The sequence below is a fragment of the Arachis hypogaea genome, chromosome 16, assembly GCF_003086295.3.
Source record: "Arachis hypogaea cultivar Tifrunner chromosome 16, arahy.Tifrunner.gnm2.J5K5, whole genome shotgun sequence".
In the NCBI taxonomy this organism is placed as follows: Eukaryota; Viridiplantae; Streptophyta; class Magnoliopsida; order Fabales; family Fabaceae; genus Arachis; species Arachis hypogaea.
The window spans coordinates 118,493,365-118,511,828 of NC_092051.1; the positions used below are offsets into that span (position 1 = coordinate 118,493,365).

Genomic DNA, 18,464 nt, shown 5'->3' on the forward strand with positions numbered 1-18,464 from the left:
GTAAAAGGATATTTCTCCATTGAAAGCTTGTTTTGGTGGTTCAATGGAATTAGGGAGATTTTCTTACTATGCTGTGAGAAAGGGATTCGTTCCTGGAGTATACGACAAATGGGAAGATTGCAGGAACCAAGTTGAAGGTTTCAGCGGCAACAAATACAAAGGTTTTAATGTGCTGGCCGAGGCAGAGCAGTGGATGCGCGGTGAACCGTTAACGGGAGACGGTAGTCGTTCAAGGCACAGGAGGATTGGGGGGTCTCAGTCACCAAAGCCCTCGCGGTTACTAGAGGGGGTTACTTTTCGTCCACTCAGTGTCAACCAAAGAGGTAGCAGTAGCACAGCCGGCGGCGGTGGTGGCGACACAGTAGCGAGGAAGCCACCGTTAGGTTTTGTTCATATTGAGGACATGGAATTGATGTTACTCCGAGCATGTTCATTCTTTGGTATCAGAGATCCTATGTATGTGCAGCAGGAGACAACACCAAGGGAGAGCTGTGTCATGTTCGGGTGTACGATCATTCTCCGTGATAAGTCGTTGGGTCTGGATTTGGTAGCCTACGGGCCCATAACGTCAAACGAGCATGGTGGTCGGCAAGAGGCATCGTTCATAATGTTGGAGAAGTTGTTGAACGCAACTGGTCATTCGATCCTTGACTACAACTATCGCATTTTGGATCGAATGCGGCAAAATGGTGAGGAAGCGGTTAGCCATGAGATTGATTCTCTTAGACAGAGAATCAAGAGGTTGGAGGAGGAGAAGGAGGACCTAATGAACCAGGTTGAAATGTTCAACGAGGTGTTGGAGGATTCCTAGATCGTTTGCTTTGCCACGGAGCCGACCCCAACAGTTGCTATGTAATTTACTTCCATTCACTTTCTGGTCATGTTAGAGTTATGTTGTTATATGGTTTAGTTAGTAGTAGTAATGTTTATCTTGCTAGATTGAATTATCCAATGTCATATCAGGTATGGAGTTTCCATGATATTCATGCCATACGTGTCTTACTCTATTGGTTGCTGGTGGCTTTTTCTTAGTTGTTAAGAAATATTGATTGTCTTTTGCTGTTCTTCGTTCATGATGTATAATTTTTTTTCTTTTGGGCTAGACTTTGGTGGAACTGATCATCGGTTGGGTGGCGATGGTTCATGTAGTTGGTATGCATGATTGATATATTTTTGTTTCCAGCTAAGAAATTGTGAGTTTTGCAGATGAAATTTAAAAAGAATTTATAAAGTAATAAAAATAGGAATACATAATATATTTATGTAAGTCATATATGATAAGTAAATAATGGTAAGTATGCAAGATATTTTATTTCGTCAATGTGAAGGTTGGAGGCATGAATATACATGTGAATCCTGGGCAACAGAAATATGTATTGATGATTTAAGTGATTGAAATTTAGGGAAAAAATTTGGAACTACCGATTTCTTTTAACGAAAAAAAAAACAACAAATGGTGAAAGACATTCCCTATATTGAATTTTGGATGAAATATACCAACAATGAATCTTATAAATACCAATTTCTTATAGAAATAGCTATGCCTTGCAAGTTGCCATTTTTCATCAATATACGATGTCAATCTTTGTTTATCTATTCTCTCTTAAACATTTATATTATTAGTTTTAATTTTTATTGGTAGGAGATGGATTATTATTATTATTATTATTATTATATGTATATTTTGTGGATAAGGTCTTTTCGTTGTTTTCTTTCTATTTTTTATAATTAAAAAAATAATAATTCACAATGTGAGTCAGTTTTGATCTTATAAAATTTTTTTGTTTCAATTTAAATCATCAGCAAGGATTTTTATAATTTTAATTTTTAATCAACTTGAAATCGTTAATGCAGACTTCTTTCTAAAAAAATCAAATTTCAACAACATTGAAATCGTTAGTAACAATTATTCTATTCTATCGTATTCATGAAATTCACCAACAAATCTAAAATATTCAGTTAGGATGGTCTGGAAAAATAAATTAGGTTGGATGAATATTTTTTAACCATAGTTAAAGTCAATATGCATTGGAGCCATGATAACTGCAGTTGGCCCAATTTAGTTACAATGTCCGCCCATAATATATTTGTGTTCTGGCAGTAAGGTAAGGATTGGAGAATTGGTGTTCATACGTGATCTTTGTGGTTATATGCGTCAGAGAGCCTAGTTGCAAGAAGGGATTTTGCGTGATTTACTGGAATAACAAAGCAATGGAGGAAGTGTGTGTTTACTCCAGCACCATAACAAAGGTCAGTTTCATCATGCAATTTTTAGGCTCAATGTGACTATTCCGGATTCCAAGATGACACGGCTAATAAATGCTCAACAGTGCACATTAGAGATAATAACACACATTGAGCCTTGTGAATGTATGTACCATGGGGATTAGGTGCAGCAACAGATGGTCAGTGAAGCAAACAATAGCAATGTTGATATTTTCGATTCTTGAATGCCGAAGAAGACCCCTTAACTCGTGGCGCCTAAGTTGCACTGTATAATCAGATGTGATGGACTACGCTTCTCTCTCCATATGGCCAAAATTGACATAGTCAGTTTGGAGTTGACAATACAATTGCAACAAGACGCAGGGTTAGATTGATTTTATATATTATCATCATCTATTTGGGAAGAAGTGAGGGATTATGTTATTTTTTACAGCATGCGTGTAAGGTAGCAATGATGGTTTGAAGACTATACCTGCTAAAATGATCTCTCTCATGCGATTTAATACGTTTCGAGTGCAACAAAGTTGTTGATGAGTAGGGTAACAAACAGTGTGCGTGATTTAGCTTCAGGTCATGCAATAGGTGGACTTGGAATCTTCCTAATTGATGTATGTTGTGGTTGGTGAAACTGATAAGCATTAAGTTGAACAAATTTAGCACATTTTTTATGTTGTTTGGAGTAGAAAAAATTGAAGGGGAATAAAATACACCTAAACTTATAAATTTAATATCAATTATTCAAAAAATAATTTTGCACACTCATACCAAAGTAAAAAAATTATTTATTTATCATTTAAATAACAGTTGAATATTATGAAATATTTAAATTGTTACTTTAAGTAAATATTAATTTAGAAAAATTACATTAAAACCACTATTGTCGTGGATGAACAACTGAAATCGAATAAAAAAATTTCGGACTTTTTAAAACTTGAACATTTTAATCCTGCATTTATATTTTTAAAATTAGAAGAAATCCATCTTAAATTTAATTGTTTTTTAAACAGAATCACCTGCCAGGAATAAGCTTATCTTTTTTTTTTGTAGTGATTAATTTGTTAGACAATTTATAAATAATTAGCATATTAGGATCTACATGGGTGGATTTAGATTAATCAATATGTCTTCTTAATAAATACCGTGATATTTTTACATAAGCTGTAAATACAAAATACAATAAAACATGTTAAAGGGAAAGAGACATAGTCAACTTATAACATGTACTCATTAAGATACAGAATAAGTTGAGTGGGTGGAAGTTAAATGTTTAATAAAAAAATAACTCCAATATGTATTATTTGTCCACTAAAAAATAAATACATGTCTAACAAGGTAAAAATAATCTACTAACCTGTAGGGAAGTATGTACGTATACATGTATAAACATCAACTATGTTTGTATATCGATAAAAAAATTATAAGTTACATGCATGTACATCATGTCATTGGAAAACCATGGGATGGATTTCAAGGGAATGGAAATATTTTTTTCCACATTTATTGTCCTTTTTACGGATACTTGATCTGAATTATTTAGGACATTGTTGTAGTGAAAAAAAGAGGGCATGCTTATTAAGAAGAATATAATGCTTATTTATACATGGTCATGGCAAGTGGTGTAACATTTATATAACCTTTTGGAAATTCTTGTTGTTCCACTAGTAGCAACACCAAGAGAAGTCGAAGAGTATAGTGTCAGCTATGATGCAACATAATGGCCAACTCCGAAGAGCATTAATTCTAGTGCGCGGCCCAAGGTCATGATCCCAATAAAAATATAATAATATTTGGAGAACAACCATCTGATCTTTGCCCACCCATATGCTTTAACAATTATAAATAGTGATTCTTCTTCCATCCATCAAGCATCTTTCTCGCAACACAAACACCATTCCATTCTTGGATTTTTGTTGGACTTGATGGAAGAGTTCTCGGCTTTTGTCAACGATTCCCAGAATCCCCATCCCCAGGACAAGTAACACCTTCCTCTAAATCCAGCATTGGCATCAACCTCCAATTCCCCTATCGCAAGCTTTTATTTGTTAGTGATAACGAGTATAGGTTTTCATGGGTTGCATACTGTGTAGTGAACTGCATAATAGATGTGTTGTTATTTTTTATGACCCGCATCTCGGCAATATTTGTTTCAGGGTCGAGCCGACGTCGGAAATCGTAACCGTAACTGCTGCCCGGCAGCTTAACTTGGACCTTTCCATTGATGTGGTGAGTTTGCATTCCCGTATTTGGACCCTACAATGGTGTTATGTTTCTTAAATTATTTTGTTCCTTTTTTCGTGAAATCTTGCACATTTGGGAACCCAAAAACGGAAGATATATACAGTTTACGTGAGTAACCAAGTTAATATTTTTTTGGTGCACAGCCACCCACGGTCACAACCAACATGGTCGGACTAGATAAGGACCTCCAGGAGACCAACGCTCTGATAAAACGCCTCATTCGAACAGTGGAGGTGCGTTTCAAATTATGCCCTCACTTTTTGATTTGGATAGTTGAATGCTCATTTTTTTTGGCGACTTTAAAAACTTATGTACTTCAAGATCCCATGAAGTATGCCATTTTTGCCAAAACCCTACTTTTTCGTAGAAACTGGTCCACATATGTGACTCCAACACTGTAACATAAGACACCGAAGTTATTTGAATAGTGAAAAAAATTGTGACTTATCTTTTTGCAGAACTTTGAAATCAAGATCGAGTCATGCGAGGAGAGGCTCTTGACTATCGAGCATGGTTCCGCTAGGATGGATGCCACCATCAAGGAACTAAGATCCCGACGTGTTTGCAGCCATCCTGTTGTCTCGGCTATGGTAGGGCCATAACAGAAGTTACCTCCACCATGCCCAGGTCAGCCTGTTGGAAAGACCTCAGGAACCTACACTAACTTGCGGACAACTGGTGAGAAAGGGAAGTTTACAATAGAGTCAGGTTGTTCTGAGTTGTACGACTTGGTTGCCCCCGATTTCCCTATCGACGATGACGTAACAATTGATGAAGTCCTCTCAAAGCCTCCACCATCCAAACCAACCGCCAAGGTCGTAGGCACCCTGAATCACACTGCCCACTGGTCCACGGGCCTTCCAAAAATGTGGGTAGGCAAGTCCGATTCTGAACTTCCTTCGACATAGCCGACGATGGATAAGGTACAAGAAACATGTTAAAGTATTTTTTACCTCACATCTATGATGACTTTTTTTGTGCAACTGTTGCCTAAGGATAAAGACTAATAACTTTGTTGCAAAATATAATCACTTTCGCAAAGACTTTTAAATTAATAACTTTAACAATGTTTTGTGACAGGCTTTTGCGGATCTCCCATCTGTTGCTCACTTCGAGTGCACAACCAGTATATGCGACCTTTTCAGCTCAATCCCATCTGGTGAACGCCCTACAAAATTGCCAAAATTAGAGCCTCTGGACATGACCAGCGTATATGGATCAACATTTCCACTCCCAGACATTAACAGTTTCCATCCACCAACCACGACACAACTACCCTCTATAGGTTGCACTCTAAGGCAGACTCCCAAGCGTGGAAGAAGACCATCTCCGACCACCAGGTTGGATTCTCCGGCTTTTCTGATTCCCCAGGTTTGTTTTCCTCATTCTTGGCCTGCCATATTTTTTTCTCAAACATTTCATCGTCCAACAATGGTAATATGTTTGGTAAAATATGTTTTATTCGTAGGCCTTTAAGATGACCTTTAGGCCAACCCCCGACATGACCCTTTCTCAAGATGAATGTAGGCTAGCAGCCTACATATTTGGCTGCAAGTATGACTTAGGGTGAGTTACCACTTCTATATCTTGTAAATTTAACGTAGGTCGGTTAGCTTTGAAATCCAACATTTTAATCCATGTTAAAATGATTTTTGTCTGCATGACCAAAATAGTGAAATCCTTTATAAGATGGATACCTTGGAGCTGACAAGAGGACTGTTGTGGACCTATGTCCAGGGAACCTTCTGAGGAATGAAGTAAGTTCCATGTATAGTCGCAGCATATATACATATTGTGTGCACTCCTTTGCGTGTGCTAACAAATTTGGTTTTCTCACTGTGACTGATACTGAAGGTGATGAACACGATCTGCATGCTCGCAAGTGCTTCGGCGAAGAAGTCATTACAACCCAAACGGTGGTATTTACCATCAACCTTTGCGGACGACATCTTATATGGAGAAGGTATAGAAGTTGTCATGAACAAGTACAAGACAAAGTGGATGCCTGAAACAATGGCCCTTGAAATGGTTAGGCTAATTCCATCCCTGTTTCATCCTCATCACTAACAAGTCTTATCGTGTTACCTGACAATTCGTTATTAACATTGTCTCTGAATTCAGCCTTTGTCTTGTCGGGACGATGCAGGTTATGATTCCGTTTTGTGAACCCCCAGGAAATTGGTTCCTCATGCTTCTCGATGTGAAGGCTGGTAGGGTATACTGCCTAGACACATCAAGGGTCAAAGAGAGCATGATTAGAAGGGAGCGGAACATGACGATAGTGGTAAAATTTAAATCCAACCATCTCCATTTATGCTTTGAATAATGAACACTAATGTATCTGTTATATCTATCTTTCCGTATCTTTCTTTGAAGATGAAGGCAATGTCTTAAATTTTTTCCAAAGATTGCACCGTGACAAATTTTACTGCCTTTTCACCGGATCCAACTTCATGGGGGCCAATAGAATATACAGCATGAATACCCAACATGCCTGATGATAGGTTAGCTGATATTGATTGTAACTAATTAAAAATTTCTTTAGTTTCGCCTTATACGATTTCACACATGATGTTTTAGCAACGAAGCAGCAGTTTGGTGTTTGATGTGGCTCCAGTTGGAGGGGAAGTTTTCACCTGCCACTATTGGTAGCAAGGTTCGTCACGGGCAGACTACATAACATGTCAATTTACACGATTTATACTCACTGTTATATGTTCCTAAACTTCTATTTTGGTCTCGTTAAACAGAAAGCAAGTGAAAGAGTTAGGATGAAAACAGCTACTAATATTGTCTTTTCCACCACCAATGAACACCAAACTTTTGTGGACCTGAAGAGTGAATTAGAGTGGTGCAAAATTTTGAGCACCACAGTATAACTTTCACCTTACAGCAAGTGAAAGAGCTATCTTTATTTTGATAAGTTGAAGGCTTTACTAGGCACAAAAAAATGGCCTCAACTTGAGTAGCTAATGTTATGTTTATGGAGCTTAGGCACCTAATTTTATTTTGGTAGTAAATGGAGTCTCTGTCTTGTGTAATGAGAGTACCTCCAAGAGTACGTGACTTACCATGGAGGTAAAATCTTTATGCAATTTAGTTAGTTTCGTTGGACAATGACCTTGTGATCCACCCACCTTATGCTAAGCTTTTCTACTTTAATGAAACGTCATGTTAATTTAATCTTTATGAATTTCTCGTCTTGTTCATGCAATTTTATTTGTATGAGTTTCTCGTCTTGGTCATGCAACTTTATTTGTTTCGAACGCATTAGCGAATCTTTGGAAATCTTTAATACAAATTTTTCGACTCAAAAAAGTGAAAAGAACATGGTTTGAATAGCTAAATTGATTAAATTTTAAATAAAAAATTCGTTAATAACGAATTAAATTGAAAAAAATTATAAAAGAAAACGTTACTCACATTTTGAATTAATTTTTTTTTTGTAAATTTTAAATAATAAAAACGAAAATAACGATTAAAACTAGAGGTATTATAAAATCTTATAAAAAAATATATATAAGTAACAAGATGATGACCCAGATAATGTTTTTCTACCTACGGAAATAATAATAATAATAATAATAATAATAATAATAATAATAATAATAATAATAATAATAATAATAATAATAATCCATTTTCAAGCAATAAAAATTAAAATTAAAAATATAAATATTTAGGAGAGAGAAGGTAAATAAAGATTGACATCATATATTAATAAAAAGTTACAAGTTACAAGGCATAGCTATCTTTATAGAAAATTGGCACTAATGTATAAAATAGATTGTTGGTACATTTAAACCAAAATTCAATATATGAAATTATAATTCAATATATGAAATCATAATTCAATATATGCAATAATCTTACATATCTATTTTTTGTTCTTTTTTATTTGTTTAAATAAATTAGTAGTATTAAATTTTTTAATAATTTTTAACCGTTAATCGATAATCTAACAGTTTAGTTATTTTTTCCCCTCATATCGTGATTAACGATTTCATTTAAATCGTAAATATTGATTTCTATAATATTAATTATAAAACCCATATTTGTGTATTACACGCTCAAATTCTCATTTCGTGGTATTACACGTATTTAATTGGCATATTAAAAATAAAAAATGCAGTTATCCAACATAAGATGATAAAAATATCGAACTCCAACCTCTCATGTCCTCAAACGTGAGTTAAATAATCCAACATGTTAAATTCTCGATAACTTAATTACCACACTGAGCAATATTTTTCTACACATGAATAATATCATTTTCTTCCACAGCAGACTAAACTGTGACACAAGGAATAGATATTATTAGTATACTACATAATATAAAAAAATTTACCTCCTATGCTATCTATTAATTGCGTTACTGTAACTAATTTTTTATGTTCAAATAGTAAACATCACGATTATGTTTTCACCTGAGCTCTATTATTAAGATTAAAAAGGAAAAAACCAAACAGGCACAGGTTCAACACCTGGACAAAAAAAGGGCTATATCCTAATATTCACTCACAACTCATCAACCAACACGTTATCCAAAAATAAAACAACTAATGAACCAAAACTAGTTGACCAATGTTCCAAAAGTATGACACTGGTGTTTGAAGTCTCAGTAAAACCTGTAACATGTAACACCATGAACTGAGTGTCATTTTGACAACCGCCATAAATATAAATGTCACCCCACAAATATACCGCATAACATGTCCCAAGACAAACTAATAAAAATAGACACCTACTACAAATTTCACCTTATACATCCTGCTTAACTTAAGTTTTACTAACATTAATATAAAATTACTGCAACCATCAGGAACACATACACACTAGCCTCAACCGTTACGTTGAAGACTTACTATAGTTATCCACTTACACAATTCCACGCATTTGACCCCTTCCTGGTCCAACAAAGCCATCATGTGCACACTCAGCGAGAAATTTATTCACCTTATGGATCATCAAGTCACACAAAAGACTTGGAGAGTCCATCTGTTGTCGTAGACAGCTTTACATGGCCTGTGGTATCAGCCCCGTCCTGAAAGATATTACCCACATAAACACAAGATTACAAACCCTACATCTAAGTGTACCATGATAAATACTTTTGAATCAACAAACATATTACACAAATTAAAATAAAATCATACAAACTCACCTTGCCAGTTTCACTGCCATTTACCGCACCATTTCTATTGTCCATTGCGGATGACGCTGGTGCGTTGGTGCAACGGGTCCTCCTGTGTCCGAGACGACCACAATTGCTACATTTGCGCCTCTTCTTCCCCGTCATTGTCGATGACATGTTTGCATGCCCAGTTCCCTTTGTCCTCACACGTACCGGATCATTTATTCTGCTAAATTCTCCCCAAACATGACTTGCTCCACTAGATTCCCTAGCAACACCGTACTTTGACTCCAACATGGAGGTATCCCTCACAATTCTCTCTGCATACACTCTGAAGTCATGCTCGTCAAAACAGGAAAACTTTACTAACCGCGTGCACAGATGTAAAAATGCAACCACCTTTCTCTTATATAAAATGTCCTTGTTAACAGCTTCATTAACAATTGACCAATGATCTGCTTCACTCTTTGCTATTTTCGACCACCTCTTTAGAACCAAACTATCCAGAATCGCACACAGATTCAGCCTAACGACAACAGCTAGTATGTGGATGCACGGCAGACCAAAGGACTCCATCCTCATGCAACTACATCCAAACTTCTGCCCTTGACCATCATACAATACTTGCCAATTCAACCCCGACTTACGATATTTCTCAACTAAAAATACATCGCCATTCGATGTGTGATTGCACCCATTGATATTGATCCGCACCGATCGCTTAAGAGACTCACGAACTCTAAAGAATATCTCACGAGTGAATTTCAATGCGGCTGACTTCTCTAGCTCAACAAACTCAGTTTGAAGCACTGGTGTTCCATAACAAGACCTAAAATCCAACTCTGCCTCGTTGTCTCGCAAAAAATCAATGCATCGCTGAAAGTTAGTTATAAACTCTAGTATGCCATAACGACTCTCAACAAACCTCCCCAACTTTGTATGCAAAGACTCGCATCGTGAAGTAGTCCTTAGTCCCGCATAAAAGCGACCCCTAATGTAAGCCGTAGTCCAAGAGTACTTTTTCGCATACAAGTCCCTCATCCATTCGACCTCCCTTACACCACACTCTTCCAACATAGCCTCCCACTGCTTCTCAAACTCATGTATGTCAATATCAGCCAACATGCATTGTCTAAACAACTGAGTGAACTGAGGCTGCGAAATATTTGCCGTCGCATTCCTCAAAAGATGCCATGCACACAATCTATGATGGGCCTCGGGAAAAACCTTTTGGATTGCAATTCCCATTGCCGGATCTCCATCTGTAATTACTGCATTAGGTGTTTTCCCTTTCATGCATTCCAAAAACCTCTCCAATACCCAATTATACGACTCCTGTGATTCATGTGAAACCATGGCAGCACCAAAAACACATGTCTGATTGTGGTGGTTAACCCCAGAAAACACAACAACTGGTAGGTTGTACTTGTTTCTCCCGTACGTTGCATCAAAAGCAAGTACATCACCGAATATCCGATAATCTTCCTGGCTAGCTCCATCACTCCAAAATAGATCACAAAGTTGCTTACTCGGCCCAGTCTTGTAACGCCAAAACAACTTTTCATCCACTTGGGCAATGCCCTCCAAATAACGAAATGTGGCATTGACATCTCCATTTTGCATAGCCCGTAGCCTCCTTAACACATTATACATGTCTTGTTTAGTGAAAGAAACCATATTAAAGCCCCCGGCCTGTGTAGCAAACGATTCATATATTTTGGGGATACTTATACCAATTTCCCTCATGCTATTTAACTGTGCTTTCTCAAAATCAGAAATCTTTCGGTGGGACCTCAGATACTCAACAAACTTTGACAATAACAACTCGTGATTGTGCTCTTCTATGAATCGAGACACATACCACATATTCTTATTTTTCTTTTTAATCTTCATCTCCGCAAGGCAGCCGCACCTTGTTACAATTTTGTGATCTCACTTACGATCGCTCTTTTCCAACCACTTCTTGTGTCTAAATCCTTCTCTGTTGCAAACAAATGTGTACCGAACAATTTTCCCAGAAATATTCTTAATCTTCTTCCCCTGCCTCGTCGCAAAACCCTTTACTCGACTATAATCGTTGTAGAACTTCCGTGCTTCTTCTGGACTACTAAACTCCATCCGAAGCACTTTCTCTGCTTTAATTGCTTCGTACGTACTCCTCCACTCCTCATATGGACCAACGATGTCCGTATGGCCACCGCCTAAGTCCTCCGGTTCAATTCCGAACTCCAACTCATTTTTCTACGGCAGCACACAAGAAATATTCAGTAAATTTTATATTAACAACAAGCAAAATCAATCACGTATCCAAACCGTTCCCCTTCATACACCGTAGCTATCCTACTCATCGATTAAGACACTAAAATTTTCCATAGACCATTACTCTAACTATTAATCCCGAAACTAACTTTACACACTAGTACCCTGCGGGTTAGGAAAAACAAAGAAACATCAGCATCACCGTCCATCTATACATGAACGATTCAACATACAAAAGCATATTCCAATGATCCCTAACCCTAATTTAACCCTGCAACTAACAATATACCATGCGTAAAGAGTCCAGTCGTACCTCTTCATCCTCAATATCTGCCTATGAATGACTCGAATAGTTCCTTCTCGAACATTCCTCGATGTATGGATCATCCACCTTCTTACTCCAACTTGCCATCACACTACATGCAATATGAAAAAACATGGAACAATTACTTAAACTAATATAACAAAATCATATCCAATCAATTAAATTGCATGTCTTCACACACATACCAATGATAATCGAGTATCAACTTATAGACATAAGTCGCATAAATAACGATGCAAACATAGATAACAAACTATTCACTAATACAACAAATTTTTTTCAATTTAACTGAACAGCAAAGCAACACATAATGAAGTCAGCAAATTAATTTAAAAAAAAACATAAATTCAACTAATTTATAAATCAATGTGTCCAACACCATTATACCAATTACACGTGTTCATGGTTAAATTTTTTTTTAAATCATCTTAAACTGCACCAACTCATTTTAAATGGTTTAGAAACTGAACGAAATGATGTTTTCACATATCGAAATTCACTTAAACCAATTTATAACGCGTTGTACCAGTTTAAACTAATATATAAAAATAAAAGCCCTTTTAATTTAGAAAACCAATTTAAACTGGTTTATATACGAAAAATAGTTTTTAACATATATAAAAATTGATTAGAACTCACACTCTTCCCTCTCCCTCTCTAACCTTAGTAATGTTAACAGAAACTAATTCAAACCCAATTGAATCAGCAAATTAGAGGCAAACGTAATTGTAAATCAAATGACCAGTTAAACAAAACCAGACATAAAATGTAATTTTTGTTTCATCACCAACAAACTCTCCGAATAATGTAAATAAAAAAGAAATGAGACTATAACAAATAATTATTATCAAAATTTTAATTTAAATCAAAACAGGTTATTATATAAAATATCATGGCCCATGACAAACTACATACAATTTTCGATACGACTTATAATTGCAAAATAAAATATAGAACTATATATTAATATACGTACATTAACAATTTACTCAACATATCATACTGCTGAAATTTTAATTAAGCGGTATTTTCCAAGCATCGTTTGGAACCTCCACTACGGCAATATTCCAATTTTCTAGTATTCTATGTTAGTATGCATAAATCTTTTACTGTTGTAATAACAAATTAATATTTACTTATTAAATTTAAAAATAACACTTAAAAAATGAAAAATATACTTTATAATGAAAATATGAATACTATATGCATAAATCAATAATTCTTTTCTAGTACTATTTCTAAGTACTCTCTATAATCTTATTTTTATTATCATTTTGACTCCTTAGTTTTCACTACTTATTATCTTATTTTTACTCATGGTTATTTTTTTGGTCTAATTTATCATTTGTAACAAGAACAACAATACATATCATAAAAAATTAGAATAACAAACGACGCTCAACAATTATAATAATAAATTTTATAATGTCAAACAAAAGAGGCTCTATACTTTCTCTAGTACTCTCACTATTTTTTTATTGAGTATTATTTTACACTACTAATTTGTTTTACTAATGACTCTATTGTTATCTATAGTCAATTTTTTTTGTTTACTTTATTTTTTTAATAGGATTAATAAATTTTATTATAACATTACAATAAAAATGCAATAACAAGAAAATGAAATATCAAAATATAAAACACAGTACAAAAAAAGATTACAAAAATTTCAAATTTTTATCAACAAAAATATTAGCACCAATAAGAACCATAGAAATCAAATGATGACGAACGACTTCTTTCATCGTGTGTGGCTGCTGATTTAGGATGCCATTCAGAGTACACAAAGTTAAGAAACACAACAATTAAGCGTTGAACAAATTTAAACGCAGTTTTCTCCTCCCATAAGGTTAAACCAAACACGTTCCTAATAATCTTCCATCTTGATTGGATCATATTTACAAAGATACAAGATCTCAAAAACAAAGAGGTGACGCCAAACAAAATCCATCCATGAATAAAGACTAACCAAATTGGGCACAATCGCACCGAGAACTACTTATTAAAGTTAATCCAATGATTTCCTTAAAACTATTTATTTATTTTTATACATTATCAACTTCAAACAAGTTCAGACATTGGAATGACTTATAGCTTTCTTTTTCAAATTTTAACACAATAATAAATCTCCATAATTCAAGGATAAAATGTCCTGATACGAGAAATCAACAAAGCGTAACCAACACACACACAAAAACACAATAAGAACAAAAATAAATCAAATTCAACAAATAATTATAACAATTACCTGAGGCTCCAGACTAGGGGAGGACGACCACCCACGGGGGCTAGAAACGGAGAGAAGACGGATAGAGACGATATGGCGTCGAACGGAGCACGACGCCAACCACAAAATCGACAACCACGTTTCTCCCTATGAACTATAATGATGGACGGCGATGCAACTCTGATCTTTTCAGGTCGCCGGCGAGGACTGCTTGTACGGGGATAGAGTGACGGTCACTTCAACACTCTAGAACTCTTCGGTGTGATGTGTGTGTTTTACATTATGTTAGGTTTTACTGATTTGCTGAATTGTTTCACCATACCTGCACTACTGGACTGGCGCTTTTACACTTAATGGGCTCCAGTTGTTTCTGCTTTGCCAGCCCATTAAGCCACCCCCAATGAAAACGGCTACTTTGGCTGTCCACTATCAGCTAGAACTAATATTAGGCGAAGCTTATAAGCTACCCTTTAATGTCTTTTAGTTCCTATTTTCATAGGTTTTTTAGTACTTTACCCACCACGTGACGACAAAATTTAAACCCATTACCGGACCGTACATGGAATTCTGCTCTTCCAAAAAGTACACCTTCATACCAGAAAGTCTTCCTATAATATAATTCGCTTTTCTGTTTTTCTCCTACTCTCTTTGGGTCAATAACAGTTACGAGTAAAACCTTAAAGGTTCTGCCCAAATCATGGCCCAATAGGTCAATTGGGTCTTGACAGTTAAATCATCTAAAAAAATATGGGTTCGACCTACTCATCTGGATTAGCCTATCATGTTCTTATTATTCTTGATCATTTTGAAGGAATAACAACACAAAGATTTTTTGTATTTTATTGTGTAAAAGTTACGATCATTAATTTATGAGCAAACTACCAACCCGACTCTTGTCCTTTTACATGAAGGACAACTGATGAGCGAAAAGTGATGCTTACGGATACCGGCAAGTGCATCGGATCGTCGTTCAAGTAACACCACGGTGAGTGGATATCGTTCCCACGAAGATTAACGGATTGAGCATGAAAATATCGAATTAAACTACTAATTAGATCAATAAAATATGGAATCGTTTAGTGTTGAAAATTTGAAGACTTGCTGGAAAAGCAAAAGCTTGAAGAAACGTGAAAGTTAGGGTTTGATTTGCTTGAGGTAGTACGTGTGATTGTTGGAGGAACATATATATAATGGGGAAGTCAAGAGTTTTGGGAATGCTTAAGTTTTTAGAAGAATCAAACTTTGTTTCCTCTATTCAAAGCAAACAAGGATCGTTCACGACGAATCTTAATTAACCGATTTCTAATGTCTTAGCTCCTCAGTTTCTCCCCAATTAATCAACTGTCAATTTCTTGGTCAATCGATTAACCGAAGAAGTTAAGTACAAAAACCGATTCAATTTCACATAAGATTCAACAGTAATCCTCAGGTCGGATTATATATCACGTATCCAAGCTAGTTAGCTAATCCTATCCGATTGAATCTTATGTAAAAACATAATTTTCTAAAATCGTCCTAATCCAAATTAATGTCACGTATTCAAAACTAGGGTAATAAAAAATCATGTGCTATGTCGCACGCTTTAAAAACACTATGTCTAGTCAATTTAGAAAGTCATGTGAAAGAGTTTTCAAGCACAATTTGGATATAAACTCTGGTGAGTTCGTAAACGAATTCAAAACGGGATTAGTACACCTATCGGCACTACTAATCCTTTAGGGATGAAGAACGAAATATTCAATCATAAACAAATCAATGCAAGCTTTAAAACAGTAGGAAAATTAGATTAATAATTCATAGAAAATAGAAGCAGAGCCCTTAACCCTTTGACAAAGGATTAGTGACTCATAGAGAATGCAAAAACACAAAGATAAAAAGTTTGCGGAGAATTCTTTGTCTGTTCTCTTTGTGAATGTAATTCACTTATTATACCTAGGTTTTTTTTTCTAATTCAAAATGAAATCCTAATCTTATCTTAATCAGAATAATTAAGATAATCTCTAACTACTTCAAATCTTAAATTTCAAAATATAATCAAAAGGAATTCAAAACTAATTAACTACAGAATCTTCTTTAATCTTCAAATCAAAATCAAATCTTCAAGGTTGGGCTTGATATGAATAATACTGGACAAGGCAAGTTTTAGGCTAGTCACTACAAGGTTTTTGTTTATTTATGGCAGTTTTTTCTCTTATTTGTGGAGGTTTCTAAAACCACCAAAATTTGAGGTGCCACGAGGTCTTTTGTGGGGGATTTTTAAAACCTCCACAATCTATTCAGTGGGGGGGGGGGGTTTTGTATGTGTTTAGTGGGACTTTTATATTAGACTTTTGTGGCAGTTTTAAATCACTTTTGTGGCGGTTTAAAACCCCCACAAATTGATTTTTAATTTAACCAAAATTAACTATTTTGTGAGATTTTCAAACCTCCACAAATCCTGTAATTATTTATTTATTTTTAATTTCAAATCATTCATTAATCTCATCTCATTTACATATTCTCAAATTAAAAATTTATTTTTTAATATCAAAATTTAAAAACTAAATCTTTTATAACACAATTTCTCAATATAAGACATAACTCTATATATTAAAAAATTCTCAATGTCAATAGTTACAAACATAATTTTATATGGTATTGTTCTACATAACTATATAAAAGAATAGAGAGATACTTCGATATTCACATAAGAAAGGGAAAACATTAATTAATAGAAGCTGAACTCAATCCATATTTAGCTTCACAAAAGCTTTAACTTTCATAATAATCAAACTTATCAAAAACTGAACTATACCGTAAAGTAAGCTGATATTTTTGGAGTCACAATCTTAAATTGTTTGGGAGGCTTTCCCTGTCACAAACAAATAAAACTAGTTCAACAGTCACTGAAGAATATGCAGTATACAAAAGTGAAACCAGTATTTAAAACTAAAGTAGTTCTACAGAAAAATGCATTTAGACAAGCAAGTGAAGCAACCATATTATGAAAGGTCAATAATATGAAAATTAAGAAGACTTGATTTGCAATATTACTCATATTTGAAAGTAAAACCAGAAATAGAAAGTTTGGATAAAATTACATTCAAGTGAAATCTAGCCCACCTTTTCCTTTTTATGGCTGTCAATGAGAAGAAGATTTTCATCTATATTTATACTTGTTATTATAACCTGAAGGATCATATATATTAGCTAAATGTTTTAATATTGATAATGCATGAAAATTAAATAAAATAAAGGAGGGAGATAATGATCCAGTTTAAAATTTAGTCAAAAGCAAAATGCAATTGAGTATAGATGGTTTGAGCCAACAATCCTGAAAGCAAATGAGAATTATCTGTAATGTGAAATGATAGTTACCAGATAGTTACCTTTGGAGGAAAGCAAAGAAGCAAGGTTCTCGGCGGTTCTTTAACATACTTCTTCTTTTCCTTTCATTGACCTTAGTGGTGGTTTCCATATCTCTACTTCCAGAATCTTGTCAGTCATCTTCTCCTTATCGTCATCTCTGTTTTCTCTTTCTTTCATCCATCGCTCTAACCAACTCGAACCAACCGTGCCCCCTCTCCCACTCGCTGTTCCTGAAGTTCGCATTGCAACTACATCTCTGCCACCAGTTCAACAAAAAAATTTATGTGTTAATAACTACTAACATTTAGATGATTAATATGAGGAAAAATTAGAATTTTATACCTTCAAAATAGAAGATCTATCAAATTTAGTACTATATTCTTCAGGGACCTTCAATAAAGCCAGATTATATTATTATAAACAAGAATTAAAAAGCATTGATGGCATGGATAATTAAATAAAAAGGTATGTTTGCAATAAAACCCCTCGCTGTCTCTCTTTCTTTTCCTAATTCTTACAAATAAACCATATATTTATTATTTCTTACATGCTAGTACTAGTATAGTATGTATATGTTAGTGACCTTAACCACACTTATTCATTACTTCATTCACGTGAAACTATAACATAAATTAAAGGTGAAAAGCACCTTTTAATCTTTTTCACAAAAGAATACGGTAATAATGTAATAGTTTCTTCTTCTCCTT

General features: G+C 34.9%; 1 protein-coding gene across 1 annotated transcript; it reads right to left on the bottom strand.

Moving 5' to 3' along the window:
* Nucleotides 1-9,436: 9,436 nt before the first annotated feature.
* Nucleotides 9,437-11,491, bottom strand: LOC112757417 (protein FAR1-RELATED SEQUENCE 5-like). The gene is made up of 2 exons (XM_072220627.1): nucleotides 9,629-11,491; nucleotides 9,437-9,508 (listed from the first exon to the last, which is right to left on the bottom strand). Exons 1-2 carry the CDS (start codon nucleotides 11,489-11,491, stop codon nucleotides 9,437-9,439), a joined length of 1,935 nt encoding a protein of 644 aa, XP_072076728.1.
* Nucleotides 11,492-18,464: the final 6,973 nt, after the last annotated feature.